The 17025-nt window shown below is 38.8% G+C and overlaps 1 protein-coding gene across 4 annotated transcripts in view; it reads left to right on the top strand.

Moving 5' to 3' along the window:
• LOC138810505 (cleavage and polyadenylation specificity factor subunit 2) overlaps positions 1-17025 on the top strand; it is a 33365-nt gene that overhangs the window by 1868 nt on the left and 14472 nt on the right. For 3 of the 4 annotated variants that reach the window (XM_069997709.1, XM_069997705.1, XM_069997708.1), the window contains exons 2-8: positions 2040-2099; positions 6127-6308; positions 7658-7817; positions 7895-8000; positions 10457-10586; positions 13266-13381; positions 15734-15921. In XM_069997709.1, coding sequence (XP_069853810.1) covers positions 6160-6308; positions 7658-7817; positions 7895-8000; positions 10457-10586; positions 13266-13381; positions 15734-15921 — 849 coding nt within the window. In that variant the 5' untranslated portion in view covers positions 2040-2099; positions 6127-6159. Of the gene's footprint in view, positions 1-1436; positions 1493-2039; positions 2100-6126; positions 6309-7657; positions 7818-7894; positions 8001-10456; positions 10587-13265; positions 13382-15733; positions 15922-17025 lie in introns of all 4 variants that reach the window. The other variant, XM_069997706.1, reaches the window with a different exon arrangement.

Below are 17025 nucleotides of genomic sequence, written 5' to 3'. Positions count from 1 at the left end.
GGAGACCTCATGGCTGGTGATGACATTAAAATTCAGTCAGACATGTACATTAAAAACAGAATGGTGCCAATCTGCATTTTAGGAGCATTAAAACACAGTGCTGCACAGCCCAAAGCATTGATTTTAGCGTCTAGACCTATGCTATTACAGCAGCCACTAGTCACATGCGGTACTAGGTTCTTGAAATGTGGTCAATTTGAATTGAGATGAGCTATAAATATATACTAGATTTTGAGGATAACACAAAAAAATCTGACCAAAAAATGGTCTCACTTGTAATGATTACATGTGGAAATTATAATGTTTTGGTTACAGTGTTAAAAGCTAAAATTATTTTTTTATTTTTACTTTACACTATGGCTGTGAAAAAAAATTATATCTGCAACAGAGCTAGTCTAGTCTAGTCTAGACTAGTGATGGGGGAACTAAGGAGGAGGTGGAATTTGAGCTGGACCTCGGAGCAACTTCCTGGCACCCTCCATTGCCAGGAAAGGCATTCAGTTGTTTTTTGTCTCCCTTGCTCCTCTAGTAGTAAGTATAGCAGTGTTACTCAAGGTTAATCTGGCAGCTGTATTTAGATTAAGGTTAATGAAGGAACCCCCCCTCCCCAATTTAAGATAATGAGACCTGGTAAAGTACAGAGAGTAGGAAAGAAGGCCAGTGGTATTCATGTAAGTCATTCTTATGGAAAATAATCTGAAATCAGTAACAGACTGTCCAAGAGAAAGGAAAGGGAAGACTAAAGCTTATGGAGTTTCTAGTTCTGGTTACAGAATGATTAGTGAATTGATGTGGTAGAATTATAAAATACACTGGAGACTGAAGAATTTAGTTCCGGATTTGAAGCAGAAAACTTCTGAGGAAGCCTGGCACCGGTGGCTCACGCCTGTAATCCTAGCTACTCAGTAGTCTGGGATCTGAGGATTGTGGTTCAAAGCCAGCCCAGGCAGCAAAATCCATGAGACTTATCTCCAGTAAACCACCAGGAAACTGGAAGTGGCGCTGTGGCTCCAGTGGTAAAGCGCTAGCCTTGAGCCGAAGAGCTCAGGACAGCGCCCAGGCCCAGAGTTCAAGCCACATGGGTGAACAAAAAACAAAACAACAACAAGAAAAACTTCTGAGGAGTATTTAGCAGTTCCTCTCCTCTTTCCTTGCTTTTTGTATTCATTCCTAGCAGCTAATTTTCCTAAAATATTGAAGTTTTTCTATCATGCTAGTTAAGGAATCTTAAAATGTTTCTTTGTAGCATGTAAAACTAGTTCCAAGATTTCCTTTCATCATTCAGCCCTTTTATGTTTATTAAGCTTTTCTGCTTCCATTTTTGTTTCCATGTCAATGTATTGGGCTAGATTATTACTGGTACTCTCAGATTCTGTGTTTTGTGCTCTAGCTTATACCATTCCTGTGTTTTGAATATCTTCTGTGTTTCTATCCAGGCCTCATAAGTCTTTAAAGAATAATCTAGATTTGACCTATTCTTCCATGATTCTCAGTAAGCTTTTAACTAATAATTATCTTCCTTGTCCTTGTTTTGTGTGTGTGTGTGTGTGTGTGTGGTTTTTTTTTTTTTTTTTTTTTGGAAACAGGGTTTCTTTTTGTAGACTAGGCTTGAACCCTGTGATCTTCTTGTTTCTCCTGGGCTAAGATGGGCTGTACAATGCCCAGTTAAACCTTATTTTCTAAATGCATAGTTAAACTCCTAATTAAATTATAATCACGGCTCATTATTACTTATATTTGTCTTTTATTATACTATCTCTTATGCAAACCTAGGCTTCCTAAAGTTATTGTGCTTTTTTTTTTTAATGGACTATACATGGTGCATGCCTATGATCCTGTGACTTAGGAGACTGAGGCAGGGAATTAGAGTTCAGAAACCAGCCTAGGCCACATAGCAAGACTACCAAAAGAAAACAGGACCATATAATACTTGCTCTTGCTCATGGTGTCTTAGGGAAAGACATACAATTTAAAACATAGTTATAAAACAAGCAAGTTATTAATATCCCATTTATGAGACTTATTTACTTGTTTTTCAGATTTACAAAGACCACTTCCTCTAAATTCATGGTGTTTCCTCATCTGTACAACAGATACTGGTAAGTAATAAATGTCTGAATGCCTCATAAAGATACAGCTTTTAGTTGGGCACTGGTGGCCCAGGCCTGTAATCCTAGCTACTCAGGAGAATGAGATATAGAGGACTGAGGTTTAAAGCTATCCGGGGCAGAAGAATCCCAGATATTTCATCTCCAGAATAACCAGCAAAACACTGGGCCAGAGGTGTGACTCAGGTGATAGTGTACCAGCTATATGATCAAGCCAAGTGAGCATGAAGCCAGTTTTATTATTATGAGGACTTATAATGTGAATAAATTTTTACTTGTTAAAATCTGCATCTTTGTGCATAAGAGTTTCCACATTGACTCAGTTGTATCTTTAAGCTAATCTAAATTAAGAAAATGGGACTTAACATAGATTTGAGCAGACATTTTCTTAGGTTCTGAGTCAAACTGGAACAAGACACTTCGGCAGGGAGAATTATCCAGGTCCTCATTCATTCACTCATTCATTCATTCAAGGAATTGATTACCACTGTATGGCAAGCACTGTGGAGAGGCACTGACTATAATTTAAGGATACAGTTTCTGCCTTCATGAAGTTCACTTTCTAGATAGAGGCCAGAAGAGAAGGGGACAAAGCAAGTAAAGAGCAGTTATACAGAACACTTAAGTATTTGGAGGAACATAGAATCATGTTATAGAGTGGGAAAAGGACTTTAAAATGATCCAAGAACATTGTAGAATGAATTGGATTGGAAGAATTCACAAGTGGAGATAGAAAAGAATTTCAGAAATTCAGGTTGGTATGAGACCACCTCACTGGAAGTATTTTTTTTTTGTTGGTCGTGGGGCTTGAACTCTGGGCTGGGGTGCTGTCCCTCAGCTCTTCAGCTCAGGACAAGGGCTCTACTGCTTGAGCCACAGGGCCACTTCTGGTTTTCTAGTGGTTTATTGGAGATAAGAGTCTCATGACTTTCCTGCCTGGGCTGGCTTTGAACCATGATCCTCGGATCTCAGCCTCCCAAGTAGCTAGGATTACAGGTGTGAGTCACCGGCACCTGGCTTGGAAGTGTTTTTATAAGTTATTGGTAACTCTCTCCCTGCTCTGGCTACTCAGTGGTGTGAATAGGAGACATGTTTGTGGACAAATACTCTGAAAAGGGGCTGGGAATGTGGCTTAGTGGTAGAGTGCTTGCCTAGGATGCATGAAGCCCTGGGTTCAATTCCTCAGTACCAGGTAAACAGAAAAAGCCGGAAATGAGACTATGGCTCAAGGGTAGAGTGTTAGTTAGCCTTGAGGAAAAGAAGCCCAGGGACAGTGCCCAAGCCCTGAGTTCAAGCCCCAGGACTGGCAAAAACAAATAAACAAACAAAAAAACACCACAAAAAATTGAAATGTTTAGCCTTGAAAGAGAAACAGAAATGATACAATGAGTATAGGGGCTTTGGGATTAAGAGAGTTTTTATAAGTTGGAAAATTCTAGAGAATATATGTAGGAGAGAAGAAAGATGTCTGAGGAAATCAAGCCTTAGAAGTAAGATGGGTTCAACAGTACACAGGAACTGACCTTGGTTGGACAGGGCTGATCATTCCATATGATGGGAGATGCAACAGGGTACATGCTGGTAATGTTAACATAATGCGGTATCTGGAAATGAGACATTACTGTATGATTACTTTTACTTACTATCTGATTACATTTATATGCTGTGAGAGTACGGAGAAGAGGGAGACTGCTTGAGCAGAGAAGAGGTGTAAAGCAGACAACCAACCTGCAAAGACAAGTCAGATTGACAGAAATATAGCCTGTTTGAGATCTTGCCCTTGAACTCTTCAGCAAATTTCCCCCCTCAGCAGCATACAGCTGCTAGTGTAGACAAGTGAATGATTGCAGTTAACCAAGGTTGGGGTTTTGCCAGGCTAAACAAAGGATTCAAGAAGCAAGATATTTGAGAGTGCTTGCAAAATAATCACAAGGGATCATAGATCAAAGGACCTGAGTTGTTTTTTTTTTTTTTTTGCCAGTCCTGAGGCTTGAACTCAGGGCCTGGGCACTGTCCCTGTACTTCTTTTGCTCAAGGCTAGCACTCTGCCACTTAAGCCACAGCACCATTTCCAACTTTTTCTGTTTATGTGGCACTGAGGAATCGAACCCAGGGCTTCATGAATGCTATGCAAGCACTCTACCACTAAGCCACATTCCCAGCCCCTGCAAATAAAATTTTGAAAGTGGTGTAAGCATTTTTAGTGTTAAGGCCTAGAGTCTTACTTGTGATGGTGGTGGCTAAAGTGAAACAAAGATTATTGGAATCAAGGAAGTCAAAGTACTGAGAGATCGATATTGAAGTTATTGAAAGAATACCTGTTCAGGAACAAAAGTCCACAGTGAATCAGCAGGCTAATAGATGCCAGGACTGAGGGAAACAGGGAAGGCTAATAGGGAGCTAGCTGAGTGGCATGAGTTTTATTGGGCCTTGAATATTTAAGAGGAAAGAAAAGGCTTAGTTTGGAAGCTACAGTGAGGAACAAGGAACATATGTCTTGCTTTTGAGTTCTAGAGAGTATAAGAGGTTTAAAATTAAGCCCTTGAAAAAGCTGCCTAGGAGACAAAATCATTAAGCAGTAGTTGGATTTCTGTGAAGACAATCAGATGAGAGTTTTCAGAGAAGAGACTGAAGTTACAGGTTAGTATAGTCATAGATCCAGAGATCAGACTGAAAAGATGTGTGAGAAATGGCAGGGGATTGGGGTACAGCTGGGGGATGTATATACATCTATGATTATGGATATCGTAGGAACCTGATTGTTTTCTGTAAATCAGATGAACAAGTAGACATAGTAGGATTAGCTTCTGATCAACTTGTTATGGAAAGTAGGTAGTCCCTTTATCTTACTTAGTTGATGACATTGGGTAGATGGTGAGAGATCATCAGATAATTTGGTGACTTTCGTACAGTCAGCCAGGAAAGGCCAATTATGTCTTAAGATGGTAAAATTTGAAATATTTTTGTGGAGTTGAATTTTGTTAATGAACTATCACTACATTTGTTTATTGTCACACAGTTCTAGGTTCTAAATCCCAGATGTTTTCATGTTAATCTTCTTGAAATACATGAATGTAATAGGTATCCCTGCACATACTGTCATCTGATATATATATATATGTGTCAGGTTCTGTTTTAGAAAGTACCATAAAGTACTACCTCTATTTTCGGTTGCTTACATTTCCAGTGCAAGGGTTCTTAAACATTAAACTTCATGAAAGGTGCATGCATGTTTCTCTGTGTGTGTGCGTGTGTGTGTGTGTATGTATGTGTGTGTGTGTATGTATGTGTGTGTGTGCTTAAGGATTGTGGTAGACAAATGAGAATCTATAACTTGTATGTGTAACAGTCCTGGGCTTGAACTGCTTGAACTCAGTATTCTACTGCTTGTGCCACAGCTCCATTTCTGCCATTTTGTTGATTATTTGAAAATTAGAGTTTCACAGATTTTCTGCCTGGGCTGGCTTTAAACCACAGTCCTCAGACCTCAGCATCCTAAGTAGCTAGGATTACAGATATGAGCCACTAGTGCCCAGCTCATAACTTTCAATTAGAGTCTTAAAAGGGTTATTTGAGAACCATAGGTCTAATAGGAGAAAGAGACCTGTACACTAGTCATTGTACTGCTGTGTAGTGAATGCTATCACAGATAGGTAGTAGTTGAAATTCCTCAGTATCCTGTTTACATTTCTATTTGTACTAATGTTTTATAGGCTGGGATATGTAGAGGAGGGAAGGTCAGTTATTTGCTTCAAATCATTAAGGGGAAGATTCAGGTCTGGGTCAATCTGATTCCAAAGTTCACTTCTTTTAAGTCACATTGGGGAGGCACTAAAGGACTCTGTAAACAATAGTGTAAGGAGTATGCTTGTACTTGTGAACTTGATAAGTATCTTTAAAATATTTCTTTCCATCTTTATGGAATTTCTGTGTACTTGCAAACTTGATATAATGTATATTTCACTGTTATATATTTTAGGCTATGCTTTTATAATTGCTTTTATTTTTCTTTTGAAAGAATATTTTAGATTACTGTTACTGGACCAAAAAGATGACCTCTATTATCAAATTAACTACCCTCTCAGGGGTCCAAGAAGAGTCGGCTCTTTGCTATCTTCTACAGGTTGATGAGTTTAGGTTTTTACTGGATTGTGGCTGGGATGAGCACTTTTCTATGGATATCATAGATTCCCTAAGGAAGTAAGTTACATTTCATATTCTATGAGCTTTTCAAAAAGATTAAATAAGCTTCTCTTTTCACCCTTTTGTAATACTACTTTGATGTTTTATACTATCACTGTCTTTGCACTAATTTAGTATATAGTGAATGAGCTCTACATATGCCAAAAAGCTAAATATTGACATTTTAACTTGTAAAGTTTTGATTGAACAAACTTTGTTGAAATTTAAGAAATCTTCAATAATTGTTATTTGGTTAATAGATCATAGGAATTTTGCTCCCTAAGTTAGAAGAATTTGTAAACAAATGAGACGGGACCTTTGTTCCAATGGAAACCTGCAGTTGTGTTGTGTGAGCTTACTTCCTGTGTCTACTATTCCTGTATTATGATGTGGTTTGTAGAGTTATACTGTATACACAAAAGGATCCTAATTTGCCAAAAAATAATTTCAATTATATTTGCTATTATATTAATTATTGAAGGAAAGAAGACTTAATTTTTAAAAAAGGATTAGAACTTGAAGCCAAACAGACAAAACAAAACACTTTTCTGTTATCAATAAGAACATATGCTTTCCTCATTAAGTGATATTTTACTATGTGTTTATGCTGTCAGTTACCATGCTAAAAAACCAAGGCTCAATACATAATATGTGGCCATTTAAGTGTCTCCTCCTTAGCAATTTCTGAAATTCTAAGTTTAGTTCTTGAACAAAATGAATACTGTACAAAATACCTATTCATTCAAGATCAACATATGTGGAGTCTACTTTTTTTAAAAAATATCTCTAGATAAACAGATTTAGCTGGGTGCCAGTGTGGCTCCGCCTGTAATCCTAGCTACTCAGGAGGCTGAGATCTGAGGATCATAGTTCAAAGCCAGCCCAGGCAGGAAAGTCCGTGAGACACTTATTTCCAATAAACCACCAGAAACCAGAAGTGGCGCTGTGGCTCAAATGATAGAACACTTGCCTTGAACTGAAGAGCTGAGGGACAGTACCCAGGCCCAGAGTTCAAGCCCTATGACCAACAAAAAAAAAAAAAAAGCAAAAAAGAAAACCAGATTTAGATGTGCCTATGCATAATATTGCTTTTTCTGTTTATGTGGTGCTGAGGAACCAAACCTAGGGCCTCATGCATGCAAGGCAAGCACTCTACCACTGGGCCATCTTCCCAGCCCCATAATATTGCTATCTGTGCAGAGCCAGGATAGTAATACTTACAATTTAGAAGTCTCATTACTTTAGTTTATTGTTTTGCTCTTCTGTCCCATCAATGTTCAATCCAGAATGGGTGAATTATTTTGACTGTTCTGCCTTTACTTTACAAACCAGAATCGAGTGAGTAGTCATCTTGGTTGTTTTCCTAGGCATGTTCACCAGATCGATGCAGTACTCCTGTCTCACCCTGATCCTCTCCATCTTGGTGCCCTCCCATATGCTGTGGGGAAGTTGGGTCTGAACTGTGCTATCTATGCAACCATTCCTGTTTATAAAATGGGACAGATGTTCATGTATGATCTTTATCAGGTAATTTAAAAACTTAAAAAAAACTCAGGCTCTCCATCAGTGATCATTTTTAACCTTTTCTTTATATATACTTTTAGTCTCGACATAATACAGAAGATTTTACACTCTTTACATTGGATGATGTGGATGCAGCCTTTGATAAAATACAGCAGCTAAAATTCTCTCAGATTGTCAATTTGAAAGGTAACAAATGTTTCAGTAGCAGATTGTTGGACTAATAGTGCTTCCTACCCTCATATCAGTGAGGGGATCCAAGCCAGAGTTTCTTGCGTGCTAGGCAAGCACTTTCCTACTAAGAGAGTTCAACATTCTGAAAAATATGGAACATTCCTAATCCAGTTACAAGCATGATAGCACAAGAATAAAATCAGCATTTTTTGCCTCAATGTGGAACTCTGAATTTCTATTTGAATTTTATAATCCATACTAAATGACAAGATGTGTTTCATATTTATTGCGGAAAAGCCTTATTTTAGTTTTTACTGTGCAGAATGATAAAAAGTGATGTATTTGAATCCTTCTTGGAGTGTATACCTTGATTCAGGAGACAGAGTAGCTCAGATGTCTTGATGTAGTAACTGAAGTAAATGAAGTCTCTGGCACCTAACCAAACTGACTAATTTATAGAAGTGGACATTAAAATATTTATCATTTAATGAAGATGTCATATAGTAAGTCTGTTTATTCACTACAGAGAGAAATATATTCCATTAAAGATTTTCTTCCAAATGAGCTGTGGTACCAGGGATTAGTGGCTCCTGCCTATAATCCTAGCTACTCAGGATGCTGAGATCTGAGAGCCACAGTTTGTAGAGCTCAGCCGGAAAGTCCACCGGATTCAGTCCATCAGATTCTTATCTCCAGTAAACTACTCAGAAAAAGCCAGAAGTGGCACTGTGACTCAAGTGGAAGAGCATTAGCCTTGAACAAAAAGAAGATTAAGGACAGAGCCCAGGCCCTGAGTTCAAGCCCCAGTGCCAGGCAAAAAAAACCCTAAACTGTGGTAAACTGATTATTGGTGGCACATGCTGGTAATCCTACCTACTCAAGAAGCTGAGATCTAAGAATCACAGTTCAAAGCCAGCCCCAGTAAGAACGTCCATGATACTAAAAAGCCAGAAGTGGAGCCATGGCTCAAGTACGAGAGGGATGGTCCTTGTGCACAAAAGCTCAGAGGCAGTACCCTGAGTGCCCTGAGCCCTAGAAGAACAGCGCGCACACACACACACACACACACACACACACACACACACACACACACACACACACACACACACACACACACACACACACACACACACACACACACACACACACACACACACACACACACACACACACACACACACACACACTGGTCCTTGTGCACAAAAGCTCAGGGGCAGTAGAACAGCACACACACACACACACACACACACACACACACACACACTGGTCCTTGTGCACAAAAGCTCAGGGGCAGTACCCTGAGTGCCCCCCCCCCACACACACACTGGTCCTTGTGCACAAAAGCTCAGGGGCAGTACTCTGAGTGCCCTGAGCCCTAGAAGAACAGTACACACACACACACACACACACACACACACACACACACACACACACACACACACACACACACACGTGCGCGCATGTGCTGTGGTATTAAAAATAGCTCAATAATGGTCTCTGTGGGGCTAGCCAGGAAGTAGAAGTTGGTGGTTTCCATAGTATCTCTCTAGTTTTGCGATGGAATGAAAATGGAGTCACCAGGCACCAGTGACTCAGGAAGCTGAGTTCTGAGGATCACAGTTCAAAGCCAGCCTGGGCAGGAAGGTTCATGAGACTTTTTCTTCAAATAACGACCAGAAAACCACAAGTGGCATTGTGGCTCAAAGTGGTAGAGCACTGTCTTTGAGCAAAAATTTCAGGAACAGTACCCAGGCCCTGAGTTCGAGCCCTGTGACCTACAAAAAAAGAAAATGGAGTTGTATTCTGTCAGTTTGGTGGTTAACAAAAATGGAAACATTTGATAACTTGTTTAACAATATAAATATTGAAACTTAGGGCTGGAATGAAGCTCATTGGTAGAGCACTTGCCTAGCATATAGGAAACCCTGGGTTTGGTCCTCAACACCACAAAATAAAATAATTAATACTAAACATTAGTTTACTACCTTTAAGGTCTAGTATGTGAATTTCTCTATAAGCACAAATATCTCTGTAAAAATACATTATATGAGAGTATTTTCCTTCAATGGAAATGGAGTTGCTGGAGACAGGAAAGTAAAATTTCCTTTTAAAAACAAATTCGTTTTGGGGGATGTTTTATTATTACATTCTCACATATTTATAGTTATTCCAATCAGTCTTCCCCCCTCTATCACTCTTGTGCCCCTCCTTCTTTTCTCAGAACAATTTTTATAGATTTCATTGTTCTATTTTCATAGTTGCAAACAAACTATTTCTGCTGTATTCAACTTCTTTCATCCTCGTTGTTAGCCCAATCCCCTGTGGCTAGTACCTACCCCCTGACAGAGAGACTTGCTTTTTTTGTATGCATTTTTACTTTTGAACTTTGTATCATTGGACAAGTTGAAAAATGCAATTTTTCTTTAGGGTTGTTGGAGAAATCTAATATTGTTAATCTCTTATTGGCATAGGTAAAGGCCATGGTTTGTCCATCACACCTTTGCCAGCTGGTCATATGATAGGTGGAACAATATGGAAAATAGTCAAAGATGGAGAAGAAGAAATTGTTTATGCAGTTGACTTCAACCACAAGAGGGAGATGTAGGTATATCAAGACAAAAGTTAAAGGAATACAATTGCTATTACTCTTTGGAGGGAAAATTCAAGAAAAATAATTCTTTTGGTTTTTGACTTTTTTTTTTTTTTTTTTGTCGATTGTGAGGCTTGAACTCAGCCTGGGCGCTGTCCCTCAGCCCTTCAGCTCAAGGCAAGCGCTCTACCACTTGAGCCACAGCACCACTTCCGGTTTTTCTGGTGGTTTATTGGAGATAAGAGTCTCATGGACTTTTCTGCCTGGATTGGTTTTGAATCTTGATCCTCAGATCTCAGTCTCCTGAGCAGCTAGGATTACAGGCATGAGCTGGCGCCAGGCTTGACTTTTTTTAAAACCAGGAGTCAACAGTAATTTAAAAACATCCAACAGTGAATGGCTTCACTATTTGTATTATAAAGAAAAATGTTTGGTATGGGACATAAAATGGATTTAAAATTTCTTATATAAACTACTGCATAAACTAGGTATTTCCCAGTTGCAAAAGAAGTGAATATTTTTGTACATCAAATTTCATTTAAATGCTCTTGATTTACTGCTTAACAGAAGTTTGTGGGTTTTATTTCTAAAATCAGTAATTATCATCTAACTTAATTATATTTAATGTCAGATTCCCTTTAAAAGGGACACAATAGTATATTTGTATATTTAGTATTCACAGGATAACTATAAATTTTTTGATGTTCATTTTAATTATTTTTGTTACATCTGTACGTTAAGGTCATAGCTGTTTTATATTAGATTTCAGTAGCCTCAAGATCTTTACATTTAAAATATTTGAGGAAGTGGCACTGTGGCTCAAGCGGTAGAGCACTCGCCTTGAGCTAAAGAGCGCAGGGACAGCGCCTAAGCCCAGAGTTCAAGCCCCGCACCGACCAAAATATAAAAAATATAAAATAAAATAAAATATTTGATACTAATGGTTTGAATAATTTAAGACTTTTTTTTTGTCAGTCATGGGGCTTGAACTCTGGGCTTGGGTGCTGTCCTTGCGCTCTTTAGCTCAAGGCGGGCACTCTACCACTTGAGCCATAGTGCCACTTCTGGTTTTCTAGTGGTTTATTGGAGATAAGAGTCTCACAGACTTTCCTGCCTGGGCTGGCTTTGAACCACGATCCTCAGATCTCAGCCTCCTGAAGTAGCTAGGATTATAGGCATGAGCCACCGGCGCCTGGCTCTAATTTAGACTTTTATAATCATATATTAACCTGAAAAGGATGGCCAGTTGGATACATGGTGAATGATTTCAACTATTTTGGAAAAAAATAGATTTGTGTTTTTGCAGTATAACAAAGTTTAGATGGATTAGAATTAAATAGAAGGGGAAGCCTGATCTTTGATTGGGAAGAAACATTGTCAACGTAAAGATAACAGACCAAGTTTCAAAAGAAAAATCAGATAATATTGATTTCATATAGCTTGAAACTATCTGAAATAATAAACTCAATTATTTAAAAAAAAAGCTAGGGAAAATATTTGCAGTAAATTAGCCAAACATTTACATGTATATAAGATCAGGAATTATTCAGTTGATCAAAAATATAGTACTTGCACCAGATGCTGGTGGTTCACTCCTATAATCCTAACTACTCAGGAGGCTGAGAGCTGACAATTGTGGTTCAAAGTTAGCCTGGGCAGGAAAGTCCATGAGACTCTTTCCTCCAATAAGTTACTCAGAAAAAGCTGAAAGTGGTGCTCTTGCACCAGTGATCGAGTGCTAGCCTTGAAGAAGCTCAGGAACAGTGCCTAAATCCTGAATTCAAGCCCCAGGACCTGTGTGTGTATATGTAGATATGTGTGTGTGTGTGCATATATGTATATATTGTATAAAATATATACATATACACATAATATGTATATACATATCTTGAAAAATAGACAAGAATTAAAATATAAGATATATTAAAAGTATTTTTAAATGATGGTAGCCTTCTGTGAAGTATTTGATAAGTTGGTCATTCCTTCTGGTTGAATTTTTCTGGAAAAAAGTTAAAACTTTCTAGAAAGCCATTTGTCAATACTTGTGTGTTCTAGTAAATGCATCAATCAAAGGAAGTAATGCATAAATACAGTATAGACACAATAGAAAATTTCTACCACTGTGGCAAGAGAAGGCAGGCACTGCTAATCATAGCACTCAGGAAGGTAAAGTAGAATTGTGAGTTCAAGGCCAATCTAGGCTAGGTAGCAAGACTTATCTTAAAAAATTTTTTTAAATAGCTGGGTGCCAGTGGCTCACACCTGTAATCCTAGCTACTCAGGAGGCTGAGATCTGAGGATCATGGTTCAAAGCCAGCCCAGGCAGAAAAGCCCATGTGAGACTCTTATCTCCAATTAACCACCAGAAAACTTGAAGTGGCTCTGTGACCCAAGTGGGGGAGCGCTCGCCTTGAGCTGAAGAGCTTAGGGACAGCTCCCAGGCCCACAGTTCAAGCCTCAGGACCGGGGGGGGGGGGGGGGGGGGGGGGGAATGTCATTTACCTTGGAGTGATGGTCTGTCTTCTGGAAGACATTCTCTTTATCCTTTTTTGGAATTTTTAAATCAGTGAGTGTTTATACTTTTATAGTTAGTATAAGAGAACCTTAAAAAGGCAGTTGCTTGGTTTTTAATTAAGAAGCTATTGCTTATTTGAAGTAACATAATACTTTGCATCTTTTAAACTTTATAGCCACTTAAATGGATGTTCCTTGGAAATGCTAAGCAGACCCTCTCTACTTATCACAGATTCATTTAATGCTACATATGTGCAGCCTAGAAGAAAACAGAGAGATGAGCAACTTCTGAGTATGTATTATATTATGTATTATATAAGTTCCTCTTAAGTAGCTGTCCAGGTATATGGTAGTGTAGATTACTACTTATTCTGCTTAACTGGTCATAAGTGACTGCCTCACTCTATGATTTCCAAAGAAACTATTACATAAGTATATTAGCATTTTAGGTAGAAATGCTTTTGTGGAGTACATGTAAAGACAGCTGTCCCCTGCCATTCAGCACATAACCCTCCCAAGTATGTGCCTCATGGGTACATGCCTGTATAATGACTTCATGTATATATTAGAAAAGCACACTATAAGAGGAAAGCAAACAAAAGAGATGAAAGTTCATGTGGTTTGCTGAGTTTGTGCTGCACATTTTTTACACTCTAATCCAGTCATCTCAGCTTTAAAGAGGTTTGTCTGGACCTTCTGTGCTTGCTTCTGCTGTGACTCAGGCTGCTGTACTTCAGGCTCTTTTTAGAAGCCATATGGGATTTCAGCAGGAAAAATTGTTTTTCACTTCTGAAATGTGTTTACCTAAGTCTGTCTGCTTAAAAAGTCTGCACTTTCTTACTGGGTTTTACAGATTTGATAACTTTAAGAAGCTCTTGAGTTCTTGGGTTTTATTATTTATTTACTTATTTTTGTCAGTCATGGGGCTTGAACTCAGGGCCTCAGCATAGTCCCTGAGTTCTTTTACTCAAGGCTAACACTCTAACACTTTGAACTATACCTCCACTTATGGTTTTCTGGTGGTTAACTGGAGATAACAGTCTTGTAGATTTTTCCTGACAGGCTGGTTTTGAACCTCGATCCTCAGGTCTCAGCCTCCTGAGTAACTAGGATTACAGTTGTGAACCACCAGCACACAGCTTTTGGGTTTTATTTTGGGGGCTTGAACTCTTGGGTCTTGTTCTTTGGCTTTTTGTTAACATTGGGCACGCTACCATTTGAGCCACACCTCCATTTCCAGCTTTTTGCTGATTAATTAGAGATAAAAGTCTTTTGGATTTGATTGACTGGGGTGGCTCTGCCATCTTCAGACCTCAGTCTCCTGAGCAGCTTGTACTATAACCACTGGCACCCATCTGGCTTTTGCTTTTGTTTATTTAATTGTTTTTTTGCTAGAGTTTGCTTTTACCAAATATTTCTAAGCTGACAGAAAAAAATATTTATAAAGATGATTTTGTTGGAAGAGAATATGATCTATATTTTATTCTATAGGCATGCATACAAAATATATTTTATATGTATATAGTTGTGCTTATAGGTTTCTATAAGTTTGGGGATTAATCATAACAAAATTTGTTGGTATGTCCAGGTGAGTCCATTATGGCCTGTTTGTACTTGGCATAGTTATTAAATTATCTTTGTCATACAAATATTTCTTTGATGTATATTTGTTGGGAAAAGAATTGGAAACTATTGATATACAATTTTTTTTTTTTTTTGTCGGTCGTGGGGCTTGAACTCTGGGCCTGGGCGCTGTCCCTCAGCTCTTCAGCTCAAGGCGAGCGCTCTACCACTTGAGCTACAGCGCCACTTCCTTGATATACAATTTTTTAATGGAGAAAAAAGGAGAGATAGTCACATTGTGTTTTACTTTTGTGAAAATATAGTTAACAGAGTCAAAAGTGCTTGTGGTGAGCTAAGTGAAATTCTTTTAGTTTTGTACCTGGTTTAGTAATTGCTTACTTATAAATTATAGTCTTAGCCGGGCGCTGGTGGCTCACGCCTGTAATCCTAGCTACTCAGGAGGCTGAGATCTGAGGATCGCGGTTCAAAGCCAGCCCGGGCAGGAGAGACCGTGAGACTCCTATCTCCAATAAACCACCAGAAAACCGGAAGTGGCGCTGTAGCTCAAGTGGTAGAGTGCTCGCCTTGAGCTGAAGATCTGAGGGACAGCGCCCAGGCCCAGAGTTCAAGCCCCACGACTGACAAAAAAAAAAAAAAAAATATATATATAGTCTTCATTATAGGATAGTCTTGTTTTGTTTGTTTGTTTGGGGGGGGGGGGGTCTGGTCATAGGGCCTGAACTCTGGGCCTGGGCGCTGTCCCCAAGGCTAGCGCTCTACCACTTGAGCCACAGCACCACTTCCAGCTTTTTTCTTTTTGCTTATGTGGTGCTGAGAAATCGAACCCAGGGCCTCAGGCATGCAAGGCAAGCACTCTACCACTGAGCCACTTCCCAGCCCCTATAGGACAGTCTTTATTGTAAAAAGTAAAAAGTTGCGGGGGGGAGGATGGGATGGGGCAGGGGGAGGATGGGATGGGAAGGGGAAGAAAAAAAATAAAATAAAATAAAAAGTTATCTTTAATTATGTAGCAAAGTATTATTACCATGTTCTGTAGGGACTTGACTTTGTTGTTTTCTAGCAAATGTCCTGGAGACACTTCGAGGTGATGGGAATGTATTAATAGCAGTGGACACTGCAGGCAGAGTTTTGGAACTTGCTCAGCTTCTTGATCAGATTTGGAGAACTAAAGATGCAGGATTGGGTGTTTATTCATTGGCACTCCTAAATAACGTCAGTTATAATGTGGTGGAGTTTTCCAAGTCCCAGGTTTGTTTTCATGTTGTAATTCATCATAAAGAAGTTTGTTACAGAGATTGGGCTTTGGGATTTTTTTTTTTCTGGTGAAGTTGTTAATAATAGTAGCTAAACAACAATTGGCTGCCTGTGTGTTTTATGTGTATTTCATTTAATCCATCTGCATCCTATAAAGTAGTTTCTATTTGTATCCCCATTTTGCAAATTGAGCAGGTTGTTTTTGTGTGTGTGAGAGAGAGACAGAGAGACAAAGAGACTGGATCGACCATAGGACATATGCCCTGCTAGACAAGCACTGTACCACTAATTTATATCTCCGTCCCTTTTAAAATTTTATTTTAAAGCTGGGTGGGTCATACCTACAACCCAAGCTTCTTGGGAGGCCAAGAATGGTGTTTAAAGCCGGCCTGCGCAGAAAAGTTTGCAATATTCCATCTTAACTTAGAAGCTGGACATGGTGGTACTGTCTATCATCTGTTACTAAAATAAGTGGAATGTAGTCCAAATGTATGTCTGGGCAGGAAATGAGACCCTATCTCAAAAATAACAGTGTAAAAAAGGCTGGAGGCGTGGTTTAGTAGTAGAATGCCTGTACCTAGCAAAGCCCGAATTTAAACCTCAACCAAAAAAAATTTTTTTTGAGACATGGTATAGCTAAGTTGTCCAGGTTGCCATCCTCCTGCCTCAAACGCTCGAGTCTCTGGGATTATAGTTTCATACCACCTTATCTGGCTTATATTGCTTTTCTAACTCTTGGTTGATCTATAAAATAAAGACTAAAATAGAACCAATCTCATATAAATATTCATTACTCTTTCACTAAGCTCTCTCCCTTGGAAAGAGCTGTATGCTAAGCTATTCATTTAGAACATTACCTTGCCTTCTCACAAAGACTTAAGGTGATTTATAAATATAACAGTATAAAGTTGGATTTTTAGGGATGAAAACTGGAGTAGGAGGGGCTAATGGTTATTAAAAAAAAAACAGGAAAGAAGCTGCTTGTCAAAATAGTACAAATTTAAGCAACTAATGGGGAAAAGGAACCTAAAACAAGAGAGGATGTGAATTTCTTAACTATTGTAGAGTACATTGTAGTTAGAATATTTTCTAATTATG

This window comes from Dipodomys merriami, unplaced genomic scaffold (assembly GCF_024711535.1).
Source record: "Dipodomys merriami isolate MVZ:Mamm:240054 unplaced genomic scaffold, mDipMer1.0.p SCAF_50, whole genome shotgun sequence".
Lineage (NCBI taxonomy): Eukaryota > Metazoa > Chordata > Mammalia > Rodentia > Heteromyidae > Dipodomys > Dipodomys merriami.
Note: the sequence above shows the minus strand (reverse complement) of the source record. Positions and strands in the feature narration are given on the sequence as shown.